Source organism: Tachypleus tridentatus, chromosome 6 (assembly GCF_004210375.1).
Source record: "Tachypleus tridentatus isolate NWPU-2018 chromosome 6, ASM421037v1, whole genome shotgun sequence".
In the NCBI taxonomy this organism is placed as follows: Eukaryota; Metazoa; Arthropoda; class Merostomata; order Xiphosura; family Limulidae; genus Tachypleus; species Tachypleus tridentatus.
The window spans coordinates 125,598,652-125,615,040 of NC_134830.1; the positions used below are offsets into that span (position 1 = coordinate 125,598,652).

General features: G+C 33.7%; 1 protein-coding gene across 3 annotated transcripts; it reads left to right on the forward strand.

Moving 5' to 3' along the window:
- Positions 1-2,901: 2,901 nt before the first annotated feature.
- LOC143253597 (zwei Ig domain protein zig-4-like) lies at positions 2,902-13,306 on the forward strand. Of its 3 annotated transcripts, none has more exons than XM_076507712.1 (8): positions 2,902-3,139; positions 4,002-4,180; positions 5,528-5,564; positions 6,230-6,387; positions 7,172-7,382; positions 7,604-7,764; positions 8,928-9,050; positions 12,483-13,306. In XM_076507712.1, the coding sequence occupies exons 2-8, from the start codon at positions 4,079-4,081 to the stop codon at positions 12,504-12,506; spliced, it is 816 nt and encodes a 271-aa protein (XP_076363827.1). In that variant the 5' UTR covers positions 2,902-3,139; positions 4,002-4,078; the 3' UTR covers positions 12,507-13,306. The 3 variants fall into 3 exon arrangements, with proteins under 3 accessions (XP_076363827.1, XP_076363826.1, XP_076363828.1); XM_076507711.1 differs by having other exon boundaries at positions 3,999-4,180; positions 12,483-13,305; XM_076507713.1 differs by lacking the exon at positions 12,483-13,306 and adding an exon at positions 12,061-12,403 and having other exon boundaries at positions 2,905-3,139; positions 3,999-4,180.
- Positions 13,307-16,389: the final 3,083 nt, after the last annotated feature.

Sequence of the window (16,389 nt, forward strand, 5' to 3'; positions counted from 1 at the left end):
TAAATATTTTAACTATTTTAAAAAACATAAATTGCATGTATTAATAAAGATAACTTTGAGGGTCGCGGATTTGAATCCCCGTCACACCAAACATGCTCGCCGTTTCAGTCGTAGGGGTGTTATAATGTGATGGCCAACACCACTATTCGTTGGTAAAAGACTCGCCCAACAATTGGCAGTGGGTGGTGATGATTAGCTCCCTTCATTCTAGGTCTACATTGCTAAATTAGGGACGGCTAGCGCAGATAGCCCTCTTGTAGCTATGCGCGAAATTCAAAAAACAAAGAATCAATAATAAAGATAACCATAAGATACTTGAATACAAAGGCAGTTGCCGTAGGAACACAAGTAAATGAATATATAAATTGATGGTTAGAGAGTTTGGTAGGACGACAGGCATACAGACAGATTGAAAGGCATATTGTTTCTCGTTTCAGTACAGAACTAAGTAGTGGGTAACAGAAATGACAAAAATTCGGGTAGAAAATACACCACAAATGGTGGCCAGATGTGTACATAATAATAACACAAGGATAGTCAGAAAAGATATTTCTGTTAAACACAACGATAATAGAAAGATAATAATAATATATTAAAGGTTAAAGCCTTTATTTCTTAGAACCTCGGAGAGAAGCTGTAGTGGCAGAGAGAAGAGTGATCCGTCTCACGTGCACTTTAAAAAACCGCGTGATCCATCTCACGCGCACTTTAAAGAACCGCGTGACTCATCGCACGTGCGCGTCTGTCTCGAAATTTTACAGATTACTTCATCTCCCCCTCTCCCTACAGTCTCTCCAACAAGTTTTTGGGGTAAATCACCACTTTCTTCACTATCTAGCCTCCAATGGGGACGAATCTCAACAGGCGACTAGATATTTTGAAAGACAACTGAGATTCGGGGTGGTTTCTCCACGTGCGTTCTGAAACACATTCTCACAACAACTGTATGTCCCACGCGATGCATACAGCACCTAACCTAAAGAAACATCAATTGGGACACTAACGTGTTAAAACTCAAAAGCAACGATTTTTTGTTTTAACACGTTAGTGTCCCAGTTGATGTTCAAAGCCCTAGCTTGACGCAGCCTAGCCTCTTTATTGTCACTGGTGTTAAGCCTAACATTCAGACGCGTTTTATATATATAAAAATGTTATTTATAACCTATTTTTTCTTCTTTCTTTTCAAAGCTGATTCAGAGAAAAATAAACGTTTAAGGAAGTACCTTCTTGAAAAAGTACATTGACAAAACATGATACGTTAATACAGGTGGCGGTACGACACCATAATGATAAATTCTGGAAATTTACGAAAGGCCTCTTCGACAGCAATGTACAGCTACAAGATATAGTAGGAATGCAATTATCCAATTTCTTGTTGGACCAGTGAATAAATATATAATTTCACTCTTGCACAATAATTATGTGTTCCAACAGGTCACGTTATGAACAATAATGGATTCAAAACAAGATATTAAAGATAACATTTATACTACAGAAATTCGAGTACATTTTGATAAAGAAACAAAAATAATTAAATTCTCATTTCAGTATAATCAGCAAAGCAAAATAATAATAAAAAACAAAATATGTGCCAAACAATATATATATGCAAGTATCGCCGTAAAACCTAATGCAGATATATAGTGACGACTTATGAATGACATATAACCTTCCTTGTTTAATTAGAGTATCTGATAACAAATCGTGTCCGTATAAGAAAAAAAACGATAAATAGTAGTCAACATATGTGTTTCAGTTTTGCTGCGAATGAACTTTTTGTTAAATGGTTTTTGAATTGTGCCGAATATTTTATAAAGAACTGTTAACCTATAGGATTATTAGTGTTTATATCCACGTGAGAAAGATAATTCTATATCAATTGAGGTGTGTCATTTTATTATTATCTGAGGCAAAAGTAACATTTGTGGTTATTCATACGAGACACAAAAACAGCATATTTAACAGTTTGAAATAATTAAAGAGGCGATTTTTATAATTTTATAAATGGGCTGAAATCACAGCTACACAATATGTACTGGGTAAACAAAATTATTTAGAATTATTCAAACACGGCTTATAGTAATTTCGATGATTTATTATAGAAACAAAGACTGTGGAATTTCAACATTCATAAACACTTTTAATGTAATTTCCTTCAGTAAGTAATAATAATAATATAATATTTATTATACATATAATGATTATTAAGTTATATCCTGTATTAGGCATATGTTTTGGATGATTTAGCAAAAATATTTAAGATTATCCATCGAATATTTTACAATTATTTGTTTGATAACGGCAATTATTGATAAATGGAATCTTTATTTAAAGATACCACCCATTTTAAATACACGTGAATAGGTAAAAATAGTTATAAAAATTATATATACACGGGTATAACGGTTATGTTTAATAGGGTGATGGACGTATATGTTTTTCTCGTGTAAAAACTATTTGCCATTAATCTTAGAATATAATAATATCGATCTGTCTATGTCTTTACAACGTGTTGTGTAATTTGTCCACGAGGTGCATCATTCTTTTTATCCGGCGTTTGATTGTTTTTTTTTCCTGCTGACTGAAAAAAAATCTCACTCAATAAGATAACGTGTTGCGTCAGAAATGTTAAGTAAATCTGATTGGCTATACGCTTGTCCTGCCCTCCTCTCTATTGGAAGATCAACTTCCGCGAAAACTTATGATGTAGTATCGGCCCTATCACCCCTAGGGGTCACAGACGAAGGTGAAAAGAAGTTAAAGAGGGGCGGGAGAGTAGAGGAACATACGACTCGAGCTGATTGGAAGAAACTGGATTTCGTGTCGTAGAAGTCCTACATACTCAATTTGAATCTCGTACTGACGTAATCAAATATTTTGAGTGCAAAACACTATATATATAAGCAGTCACGTGCCTGAGTTCGCTCACATTGGAAGCTTGGAAGTATTCGAATATTTTGGTTTTTCTAATGCGATCGGTTGTTTCGAATATAAATTTGCTGGTTTTTTTTTTCACTAAAACGAATTGAAGTTTGAAAGGCCAGTTTTAGACAGATTATTAATCTCACACGAAACTGTTTTATTAAAAAAAAGTCAGTATATCGGAATTTTCCATATTAGCATATTCAACTCGTCGAAGGTGAGTTGTAATCTTGCATTGGTTTGTTTTAAAATTTGTTATTTTTTGTGGGTTAAATTACAAAAGGACAGCGCATGCACATTTATCTCTAAATTTAAAAAGATACAATAAAAGGATGGCAACCAGTCAAAATCATCCGCTGCTAACTCGTCTGAGGGATTAGTGGAAATTCACCGTGACTCTTGTGATTGGGGGATATAGGAGTAAGTTTAGGGGGGCGACGCTACAGTCCAGGGTTTTATTCAACGATGTAAATCCGGCTGATGATCCATTGTGCTTTCTTTTTAACAAAACAAACTAACTTTCGTCTCCCGTTGAGACAACGTAAACTTACGGGCATAGAACGCTAAAATTTGGGACTCGATTACCCGCGGTGGACACAACAGATAGCCCAATGTGTCTGCCCAGTCAAATGTATCACATGATTAGTTGCTCTTCACGTTTTTATACTGGTCAACTAAGTCACATGTGTTTCATATTGTCGTAGATGGACCTCAATTAAAAAAACAAACAAACTCTAATTTTGGAGTTAATTGTTAACCAAGACGCGTAAACATGGCAGTAACCAAAATATATCAGTTTAAGTTAATATGTTATATATTTACTTATTGTGTGATGTTTCTTCACGATGTTAAAATATATTTAAGTATAGATCTTTCGTAGCTGATGGATTACTTGAAATTAACACATTTAAAGTATTATTATATAATATTTTAACATTTTATTTATTTATTTTTTATTAATTGTTAGTTTTCACAATAATATTGATATATTTAATAGTAATATTGATATATTTAATAGTAATATTGATATATTTAATAATAATATTGATGCATTTATTGTCTGCATTTTGTTGCAGTAGAGGGCCTCAAAAAATTTTGTGCTAACACGATTATCCGTTAGACGATTCTGGTGTTCCACGCAGCCAGCTCGATTAAAATGTTTATCGCATTTCGTCTGTTAACAGTTCTAGTTCTTTTACCCTTTGTTCTGACCTGGCCACTGGATTTCACCGAGGTAAAAAGGACCTCAGCATCAGGGGTATGTGACTCTTAATCATCAGATTTTATTTTTATCAACCAAATTAAATGAAAGTTTGCTGCTATTTTAACTGAATATTTTGGTATTAACAAGATAATAAAGTGGTTTTTAAAACTGTATCTCGTCTGTTGAGAGAACGTAATTTGGAAAAATATATGTAAGCTTACTTTCCCAATTGTAATTTCATTTGACATTTTGTAACGTAATTGGTTTAAAAAGTATCTACCTGTCTCACAATTTCTTTCATTTAGTAGTGTTTGGAAAAAGGAAAGCTTACGTTTAATTGTTCAAACACACATGTTTGCCAGTGCAATGTTTCTGCCTGTTTCTTTTATTTTTATGTCTCCACAGGGATATGTGTTGTTTTTTCCTCTTCCAAATGCTATTCAATCAACTACCATTTCTTCGTTTCTGAATAGGTTGACATGAAATTTGATACAGTACGTCCAAACATCCCTTTTTATTTTTTATTTTGACCTTCCCAAGGATGTTATGGGATCAGAGGTCAAACAAACCAAAAATATGTATTTTTCTATGTTAACATGAGAATAGATAAAAGTGGAAATTTTCATATGTGCAACACAACACATCGTCACGCAAACAAGTTGCACTTGCACAGTTTGAATCTTTAAAAAAGTATTGTTTTGGGATTTTTGGTTAATTATTCTGCCGTATTTTACTTATCCAAATGGTATTCGGTAAAAAGATACTTTTCTACAGGTGACACACATTCACAAACAAAACTGGTGGACTTGACCATTTTCAGTAATTATAGGAGTTTCAAGATACCACAAAAATACACTTTTAGTTTTTTTTTTACGATTACTTTGTTTTGGGCAATTTAAGTGGGATTGGATACAAAGTTACTATTAGTAGGTATGAAACAGAGAATTTTGAAATTTTTGTTTCTTTCCCAAATTTTCAGCAAGGAAAGCACAATTTGGGGGTTTCGTGAACGATTCACGTGTATGTCAACCAACTCGCATGGGATTTGTTGCAAAGATATCTTCTTACAGGACCCAAGCAGTGATATACGGTTATTTCTCTTGTTTATATTTTTCATCATTTTCCTAGTGTCAAAATTCGCCATGTTGAAACTATGTGGTGGATACATATTGAATCCGCCCCTAATATCAGTCTCTTTAATTTTCTCCCCCATTTCTTCATATTCGTTTTTATCTAAACCTGAATCTGTTCTTCCATACCTGTTCTTATCTGATAAACCTGAATTATTGATCACACAAAATATTGTTTATTTTTATTTTTCATAATTTTCCCTTTTGTAACAGAATATTGACAATGTTACATTGCATTCCCGCCAATTTATTTATTTTTTTCTATTTTTAGCTCAACAACTTGAAAATACGTCGAAACTCCGAACAAGGTGAGGAAAATTAACATAATGAACTTAAAGAATCCGAAACATTGACGTTACGAGCTAAAAATCCAAAATATTGAAAAATTACGAAATATTAAAATTACGAGACTCGAAAAACAACAACAAAAAACAAAACCAAACACGAACCAACGGAGGCATAACGAGTTTAATAAACGAAACACTGATATTAAGAACTTGAATATTCGAAATCGGCGAACTTCGCATTATATGATACGTTGCAACACAAATATTTAAACCTTTTATATTGAGAAAATAACAGTTTTATGATGTTGGAATGCTTTCATTATTAGTAATGAAAATACAAGTCTTAAATTTCGTATGGCTTACAAAAACGTATTAGTGTGTTTTAATTTTTCATAAAAAGCGAATTTCGAAACTTCTGTAAAACACCTGTAATTTATTTTATTATATATTTTATACATTTTATAAATTTATTAATATTTTTCTCCAATAATTTTACTACATTTATTGTTTTTCATGAACTAGTTGTAACGAACACACCGTGCTAATAGAATGTAGTAAAGTTGCTGGAAAATGAGTATTAACTTACAGAAATCTTTCTCAGGGTTAGCTCTCTGCTTGGTATGTTATGAGAAGTTAATTCCTAACGCTTGTGGTAGTGGCTAACTTTTTTTTTTATTAATTTCCAGAAGAACATTTTGTTCCAAAACCAGGAGTTAGGTTACTCGGGACACCAGGCAGTTCTTTGTTCGTGGAACCATATGAAAGTATTACACTAGAATGTGAAGCAGAGGGAAACTCGTCACCCACAATATACTGGCTTAAAGATGGACGCCGAATTAATCAGGTAGGCCTAGCGATATCTCCACAAAATAACCTTCGCAAAGTGATGTGGTATGCTATCAATGAGATTATTGATGCAATATCCATTATAATTTCACCCCATGTGTCACAAGAAGGCGCTGCAACTCAGTTACAGTGGCTGGTTTATGGTCGTGGTTAGCAATTTTCTGTCTCAGTTCTGTCCAACTCTCAATAGGATTGTAACCTGGAGACTCTGCTGGCCATGACAATTTTGTGATGCCCACCTGGTGGAGATAATCCTGTACAATACATGCACTGTGGGTATCGAAACCCAGTGTTTAGCAGTGTGAGTCCACAGACATAATGTTGTCCACTGAGGGACAATATCCTTTCATTTTGGGTATTGTCCAATAAGTAGTAATTGTAATTTCAACGATGGTTAAGAAGGTATTAGGAGAGGAATGAGGGAGACAAATTGCATTAGGTGGAGGACGTACCCCCTACGAATGTACCAAGGTCGGTTATTACTTTCATACTAACTGTTTTATGACTTTGACAAACAATATAATTATTGTGATTTAGTTCTATATATGGCTAATTAATTAATTAATTGACACAAATATCGTTTTGTAACTGAAAAAATAATTACAATGATTAGAATTTACTTAAATTAATTTTAAAACCATAAAAACTGATATATCAGACGCATATGACAATGGGAAGAGTAGAGGGAACTTGTCCCCCACCGATTGTTTGCTTCTGTTATTGTTATAATATTTACCATATCTGCTAACGGCTCTACCATGTATTTGTTTATCCTTCTTCAGGGAGCTGAGGATGGTGTGGAATCGATTGATAATATGAGGGTTAGAGAAGGTTTTAGCCGGACTAGATCTCGGCTTTACCTTGATTGTGTCTCAGCGAAGGATGAAGGTCTTTACTCGTGCGCCTCCGAAAGCCCTCATCAACGGGCCAGTGAAAAAACAGGCCTGAAGCTGACAGAATCAGACAGAGCCAGTGGCGCTACCTGCAGGTTAGGTATGTTTTGCACATTTATGTACAGAAGATACGTCACATACTCCTTAAATAACTAAATTTGTTAGGTGAAAAACAAACGAAAAAACACTGAAATCCAGTATCCGTTAGTGTCAAACAATGGAAAAAAGTTTCTTCTCAAGTGATTTTGTTATGGATTTGAACACACAGAAAATAGTAAATACACGAAACAAAACTGAAGTTGTTTAAAATATTTGTTTCAGGCACACCTGCTAGAATATACATGTGGACTCGAGCTAGGATTGAGGTCCAGGGTAATGATATTCAATTATTCTGTCGATCATCTGGGAACCCTCGGCCCCAGGTCGTTTGGATGCGTGAAAATAAAGATGGCGAACGGATTCAAAATAGCCAGAAATATAAGGTAGTCTGGACATTGTGTTAGTAACTAAACGTTAAGACTGGACATTGTGTTAATAACTAAATATTAGGGCTGGACGTTATTGTATAGGTAAATATTGAGATCAGACGTTTTATTCTCGTAAGTTTTAAAAAGAAATAAGATGTTTTACACTATCACCCTAGGCTCTATGTTTGTGTAATTTTATCATATTTTTATTTGGTAGACAATAAAATATACCAGTAATGATACCGAATACTTATAATTGCATTTAACGAGCAACAATAATAAAGCATCGTGTATATTAATAACATGTCATTTTAGTTTTTGTTTTGTTGAGAACCAGATCCAAAGTAGGGTTTCAATAATTGTGTCCATTAGTAACAAATATTGTTATTTTTTGCCAGTTTGATATAAAATATTATTTTAACACTAGTGTTCCCACAGATGGCGCCACAGTAAAAGTTCCGTCAGTTATTGTTTTAACTGTGTCTGGAAGAATAGTTCGGTTTATTTACTTGCTGATTCATTTTATTTACCAAAAATAAATCTAATGAAAACGTTATGACGTACAGGTCTAATATGTTATATAATTTGCTACTTTCACTGTAGTAGAATAGGTTAGCCGAATTCACGGATCATCGGTGTTCTTTGGAAGAGCGAAACAAATAAACCGAGAATGCCCCATTACTGGTGTGATTCGTTATATTTCGCATAAAGCTACACGAAGACAAAGTTGCACTAGTAACTTTTTATAAGAGGGACGATCAGTCTTCTGTGTAAATAAGCACACAGCTACATAATGGGTTATATGTGCTTTGCCAATGGCAGGTATCAACACTTCTTCCCCTTTTCTAAAGTTGTAAATCCGAACACGGACCGCTGTGCCACTGTGTGTGTCGATCAGATTCTATAATTTGATCAGATAATCTCAAATTTGGCGGTGGATGCTGTTGATCTTGTACCTTTATCTCGACTTCATGAGTTCAAAATTAGGGACAGCGATATTCAGATTGCCTTTGTGTAGTTTTCCATAAAACGAAACAAACAACAAGAAACAGCAAATTGACAAAAAATAAGTTTTTTGGTCTGAAATTAATCTTTAATTAAATAAAACTCACTATTCGATGCTTTTTTAAAAATTAAATATAATTAAAATAATTAGTTGAAATGGACATTTTATCTAGGTTTTAGAAAATGGAGACCTGGTAATCCGTAATCTATCATGGGGAGATCTTGGTGGTTACACATGTATGGCTCAAAATATCCACGGAAATGCGAAAACATTCACGTTCGTGTATCCAGCTGCGGTAAGTAAGGAAGATATGTTAACGTAAATACTTGATTTAGTTCTTTATAAAGCCTACAAGAAGATTTGTGTTAAGTTTTTGAGAAATTAAAGCTTTTGCCACTAGATAACGCTAAGAAGAAAGTTTAACTTTTTGACTTTTTTTTAAGTACACGAAATGCAAAACGTTTACTTTTTATATATTTCAACACTGAAATTGTTCGGTGTTTGACATTAGAATTCAATTCCAACATAGAATTGGGTTTTGAATATTCAGAATTCAATTCCAATACGAAAGTGTTGTTAGATCTGTAGGTATCTTCAATGGCAGCTGTTTTCTTCTGCTCACAGGTGTTTTGAAAATGATTGTAACTGTTAGTAATATCTCATCTTGTTGGACTACCATATTCTCTTTTCAAAGTCCATGACTTACATCAGTAAAGAATAATGCTATAAGAAGTCCTCATGGATTGCAATATTTTTATACTTTCACATAACTTTAAATTTTTTGAGTTCACCAGCATTCTTCAATGTTTCCTTGAAGCTGTCGTAGTCGGAAAACACTCCTCAGTTGTTTGGAAATGGCCCGGCATGGCCTAGCGCGTAAGGCGTGCGACTCGTAATCCGAGGGTTTGCGCCCGCGTCGCGCTAAACATGCTCACCCTCCCAGCCGTGGGGGTGTATAAGTGACGGTCAATCCCACTATTCGTTGGTAAAAGAGTAGTCCAAGAGTTGGCGGTGGGTGATGATGACTAGCTGCCTTCCCTCTAGTCTTACACTGCTAAATTAGGGACGGCTAGCACAGATAGCCCTCGAGTAGCTTTGTGCGAAATTCCCAAACAAACAAACTGTTTGGAAATATTTACTTAAAATATCTACAGAGGGCGCTACACATCATATTTATTATATTGTTGTCAACAAGTGAATTGCTCCTCTTTGCTTTTGTATAATTTTCCACAGTGCATCTTTGCTGCTATACGCGATCTAATAAAAACACCTTAGGTGTGAAATTAAAGGTGACCCCCCCAAAAAAAGAAAAAAAAAACGATTCAATACTCGACTTAATGGAACGAAACCAAAATTGGTGCTCAAACTGGTAACTAAACTTATAGCACTGAAACATTTTATTGCATTTGCATTTTCTGTTATGAATGCTGTAAGTTTAGTTCCAGGTTTGGCCGTTAAATTTGATTTCATTAATGAAGTCCTTTTCTGGCCGCACTTTTTCTCACACCTAAAGTGTTTTTAAGATATAATGACCTTTTTGTCAATACACATCAACAGATCACAGCAAATAAGAAAAGTGAAATTCGACAGTAACCCACATTAGCTTTAGGATTGAAAACCTATTATTAGGAACAGACCTAATTTTACAGAACCAACCAAATTCTTTAAATGGTATGGTTAGTTTTCTTCTCCAAAAACAGTTTTAGCCATTAAACGGCGGCCAGAATCAATTTATGCTGCTACCTACAACATTTTAGATGTTTAAGGGTTAATAATTTTCTTTGTATTAACGCCATGGAATCTATATTAACAGTTTCTTGTCATCACCCGAAATCATTCGGTACAAGCGTATCCAAGCATCATTATTTATGATAATTGCTTAAGCTAATATCATGTGGCTTTAAACGCTCTTCTAAAAAACTTACCAGATTTGTGCTTCAAAGTTGGTGATGAATAATAATTGTCTATTTGTATGATTTTTTTGAAAATTTGAACTAGAAACTACTAATCTAGTTTGCTTTATCTAAGTAATACCTGTCTGTCTGCACGTACTTCCACTCTATAGTTCTGTTTCTTTAAATTGGTCGTTTTGGATTTCAATGATAAAGAATAAACTGCCCACTTCTTAGATGAAGCTGTAATATGAATTGTGGGCTGATAACTTACGTGACTTTTTGCATAGGTGTGCCCAAATATTTTGGTCAAAACCGAGTAGTTTTTGTTGAATATTTTGCACAAACGGGCTTATATTCAGACCAAATTTAATATCTAAGTGTAGTTTGAAAAGATTTATAAGAGTATCAAATTTGAAGGAAACTCTTAAAGGTAAGTACGTTTTTCTATCAATTAAAGTTTATGTTCGTTTAGTGCACAGAGAAAAAGGAATAACTAAAGTCGAAATAGGATACTTTATATTTAGTGTATTTCTTAATGGATTGTTTTACAAATTAGTGTGTGAAGTAAGGGTTTAGTAGAGCACATCTACTTAAAGTGTATCATAGCTTGGTTTACCACGATGTGAGCTACAGAAAATGGAATATCATTAAACTGTCGCTCTTTTCGTGTGTGTTATTGATCAGAGACTGTTTTAAGTTGGTGAATTTTTCTTCTTACCACCTCAAACCCGTTCTGACAATGGGTCAGTAACTTGGGTCTATTCGCCACGTTTCTCCATGTTATTTTCTGACAGCAAATAGAATGGCCATAGATTCAAGTTTTGTTTGGGCCAGGGTTTTACACTCGAGTGACGTGATGAACCTTAATGATAAATTTCATCATTCATTCGGGCTTGGGACCGACAGGCATATCCTGGAGTTCGGGAGACGTCTCTCTATGTTCTAAATGTTTCTCACAGATAGTATCGAAGTCAAACATATGGTTCACTTTTATTCTTTTAAGCCTTTAACTCCTTGTTTTCCAGCCAGCGGGAGTCCAGTTTTCAATTTTCGACCATGAAAATCACGGTTAAAAATAAATGGGACACATTGGGACTACCTTTGCTTTACCCACCATGGGTGCTACATATTTGAATTAACCTAATAACATAAATTTAATTTTTAGCCTTTTTTTTGTCCATGGATTGTATCAATATTAATTTTGAGAGATACTATATAAATAAACGTTTTTGTTATAGTTTTTATGCAGTTCTTTTGAAACGTGTTTTGTCTCGTTTGAGAACTAGAATAAAACAATAAAGATATAACTTATTTTAACCACGTTTGTTTTTATAAATTTATTGGCGATTGAAAGTTCAGAAATCTTAAGTGAAAGAAGTGTAATATTGTACCTTTTTTCATATTTTTTAGCCTGAAAGTGACTCAAAATAAATTGCGTAAGAGATATCCTCACCTGAAATGACCAAGAATTATGTCAATCCTTTGGCGCCATCTATCGAAATAACACAACATTTAAACTTGAAAAATCGAAGCTTTTAGATTACAGACATTATTATTAAGACATTTCTCTTGTTATTGGTTGTTTTACAGTACTAGAATTATAAAAGCTGTATATTGTGTAACATGTTTTTCGTATCGTTATTTGTTAATTTAATTTTCATTGTGAAAGTTGTTTTTGCATTTTTTTTACTGTATTTCGTTTTTTTACAATGGCATGTAAATACCGAAGTAAAGTTTGAAACTATGACATAGATGTCGTCAGCAGCATTGTGAGTTTTTATTCACTACGTTCTTATTAAAGAATTGTTTTTGTTTTTTAATTTCGCGCAAAGCTACTCGAGGGCTATCTGCACTAGCCGTCCCTAATCCAGCAGTGTAGGACTAAAAGGAAGGCAGCTAGTCATCACCACCCACTTCCAACTCTTGGTCTACTCTTTTACCAAGGAATTATACCATTATAACGTACCCACGGCTTAAAGAGCGAGCATCTTTGGTGTGACGAACCTGCGTCCTTCAGATTACGAGTCGAACGCCTTAATCCATCTGGCCATGTCGGGCCAGCTCATTAAATTTAGAAAGCAATCAACAAGTCCAGTTGATTATAGAAGCAAACATAAGATATTATAAGTAAAATGTACTTGAAAAGCAGAACTACTTAATGTAAGACTAAAGCTAAAGCATAATACGCCACATAGTATGTTACAACGTAATGTTTTTTGCAGGCTTTTTCTTTTAAACTATCCTGTGAAAATAATTTAACGACCTGTTTGGTAAGAGTTATAAATTAGTTTATAAAATATTTAAAACTCGAACCGTGTTGTAAACAATGTAAACAAAAATTAACCAACGTAGCGCAATAACAAATATAGTTTTATTTAACCTGAATAAATTATACTATTTTCTGAGTTTCAGAAGCTTGTTCATGTTGTAGATATAAATAACGAGATTAAAAATCACGTGACTTTCGGCATGCGCAAGCGATCGCCATTGCTACGTGTTGAATTTTCAATGACAGATCGATATCATCTCAGAAATTATGGTCGTCTTCCATCAAAACTACATATTTGGATAACTTTTTTATTTGATTTTAAGAAATTTATTTAACCAAGATGAATTAAGCCTAGTTTCAACTTAGAAATTAGTGCAAAAACCTTTCGCAAAACACATATATATATTTAACCTATCATATGAAGAGTACACTGGATTATTTTAACCCGGAGAGAAATCTTAGGATTAAAATCCTGTTTTTTTTTTTCAGTATTTATGTGTCATAAAAATTTACATCTAATATATTGTTTCTAATGAACAATAGATGTCCTTTTATTGATTGGTAACAAATGTTATTTAGTCTCTGCACCTCGAAACGTTCTTCATTGAAGTGAGTGGAAATTATTCAGAAAATAAAATATTTGGATTTATTTGAGAATTTGTGACAAAAATGAGTACAAAATTCTTGAACACACAGAAAATATAAAGTCTAAAAGAAGATGGCCCGGCGTAGCCAGGTGGTTAAGGCATTTGACTCGTTATCTCAGGGTCGCGGATTAGAATCCCCGTCACACCTAACATCCTCGCCTTTTCAGTTGTATATGGCGTTATAATGTTACGGTCAATCGAACTATTCGTTAATAAAAGAGTAAATCAATAGTTGGTAGGTGGTGATGACCAGCTCCCTTCCCTCTAGTCTTACACTGCTAAATTAGAGACGGCTAGCGCAGATAGCCTCTGTAGCTTTGCGCGAAATTCAAAACAAACCGAACCAAAAGAAGTAATGCAAATTATTACATCTATTTTATCAATGGTGCTTTACATACACTGTAAAGCAATAACTTTATCAATATTACTTTTTAAAAGACTGTTTACCGAGTTATGACCAGTGCTCCATTCATCTACTACTAGTACATATTTTTTGGATCTGACCCACTTTCCTCCAAGTGGTCTCTGTAAGGTCTTCTAATTAAAGAAAACTTTGCTCAATCTTTTAATTCTAATTATAGTTTAACTCGAGTATCTTATCGTTAAGGACAAAAATAAATAATTCCTCATGATATTGTAAATTTGTCATTTTAATGAAAGTTAATGTAAAACCTTTTACGAATATAACAATTCTGCAACCAGAACAAAATATTAACATCCTCTTCTATAGAACAGTGGCTCTCAAGATATTCTGTCATTAAAACCAAATATCATTCCACGTATTGGGATCCACGTTTGAATATCAAAGTAACAAAGGTTAAACGTTTTATTGCAGGTGAAAATTTTATATTACTAGTGTAGTACAAGACGTGCAGACTAAAACAAGAAAACAGTACATGTGGTATAATATATTTAATTGATGTTGTCTTCTATGAAACTACAAATTATATAAACATTAATGCGCAAAAGTTGTTAGTTTTAAATAGGTCAGATTTATGGGTGTATATGTAAATAATTAAAACGTGCCCCTTTTCATTATTATTTCATTAGTCCGGCATTTTCCAGTCTGTATACCATAATATAAGTCCAATACTTGCTGTAAGTACCATACATATGGACATTTTCATGACCAGTACATTTTCCCATCATGAACAGCTCGACACAGTCCGTAATGCCCCTCTTCGACTTGTATTTATTTTCATTTGTGCAATAAGCTTAGGTTGCCACCATTTGTAACAGTAAATCAAAATATAAATCAAATTTTTCTCCAAATACTTAAAATTCATTTGTTTAGAAAACGTCTATGTGATTAATGTATGTCGCAGAGTAAGTTCACAAATCTTACAAACATGACTAAGTAAAGAAATACCAAGAACGAAGGCCTATCTTTTCCAACAGAGTACGGTAGAGTACAGTGAATTATTTTCAAGAGCACTGCAGGAATAGATTTATCTAAAGCATAGTCAACAGTTTTCTCCATTAAATGTATAACTTATAATTATATGTTGGACAAAATATTCTATTTCATGTGAGAATCATTTTTACAGTACTTTATTTTCATGTAAATATGTAAATACATTATAGGCATTGTGAAAAACATTTACATGTCTAATACACTGAATTAATATTACACATGGACATTATAATTAACTGTAACCAAATAGAAAGGTATGTACAAACATACTGTAATAAAGGAGGTTCATTCTGTTATAAGCACTCTTTATATGTATACCTCAGATACTTTTATGTCTTTTGTTGTTGTTTATGCAACAACAAATATTTTGGGCTACTTGTACCCTACACTAATTATTTATCATAATAACCCTAACAACTTCCTCTATACTGATTATTTATCATAATAATCCTAAAAACTCCCTCTATATTGATTATTTATCATAATAAGTCTAACAACTCCTTCTATACTGATTATTTATCATAATAACCTTAACAACTCCCTCTATACCGATTATTTGTCATAATAACCCTAACAATCCAGGGTTTTGGACTGGAATGGAGCACCTGCAAAAGCTTAATTTATCATGTAATTCAGAGAATTCGTCTATTGAGAGTATTAGGCAAATGTTTCAGTTGTTTTCCGGATGATCCATAATCTCAATGATCGAACTAGGCTTGTATTAAGCCCTATAAAATCATTCAAACTTCCTATATTACCCATTAAAGAGAAATAATATATTTAGTACACTTCTACACATCAAGAATGAATGTAAAAGAACTTGTGTCTGTAGATGATGTACATTTTGGTGGCATCTTTGTTTAACCTGACTGGCTAGCAAGCGACACTATAATGTTGTGGAAGATTATTTCAACATATATTAATCTTTTCAGTATTTTAAATCAAGAGCTACCGCTCTCTCATGCTGACTTCTATACGTGAAATACGTTCCAAAAAAGACTCATATATACTTTGAAACTAGACGTAAACATCCATGCTAATTTCCGATGTTGTCATCATGTCCCAGACGATTTCGCTCATTGCAACTTAATATGTTACAGAAATAAAAAAAGTTTTACTTATTTGTGGGGTGTAACACCCTCTGCCTTTGACTCCTGGTTACTGTACGGTAACAGTTAATGGCATAGCACCGTGTTCCATTCGTTCTTTCGGGTTGTGGACTCAGATTACTATCACTCCCAGCCATTATACATTGTCTATCAGTTCGAACTTCAACACATAGCAATGGCGGTCGCATGCGCATCTACCTCTCAATGATAAAGAGTAGTTACTAGCCGACCAGACTGGTGTTACTTATATTTATGGTTCATGTAGCCAAGCCTTGTTCTAGATAATTTGTGGACTAACTT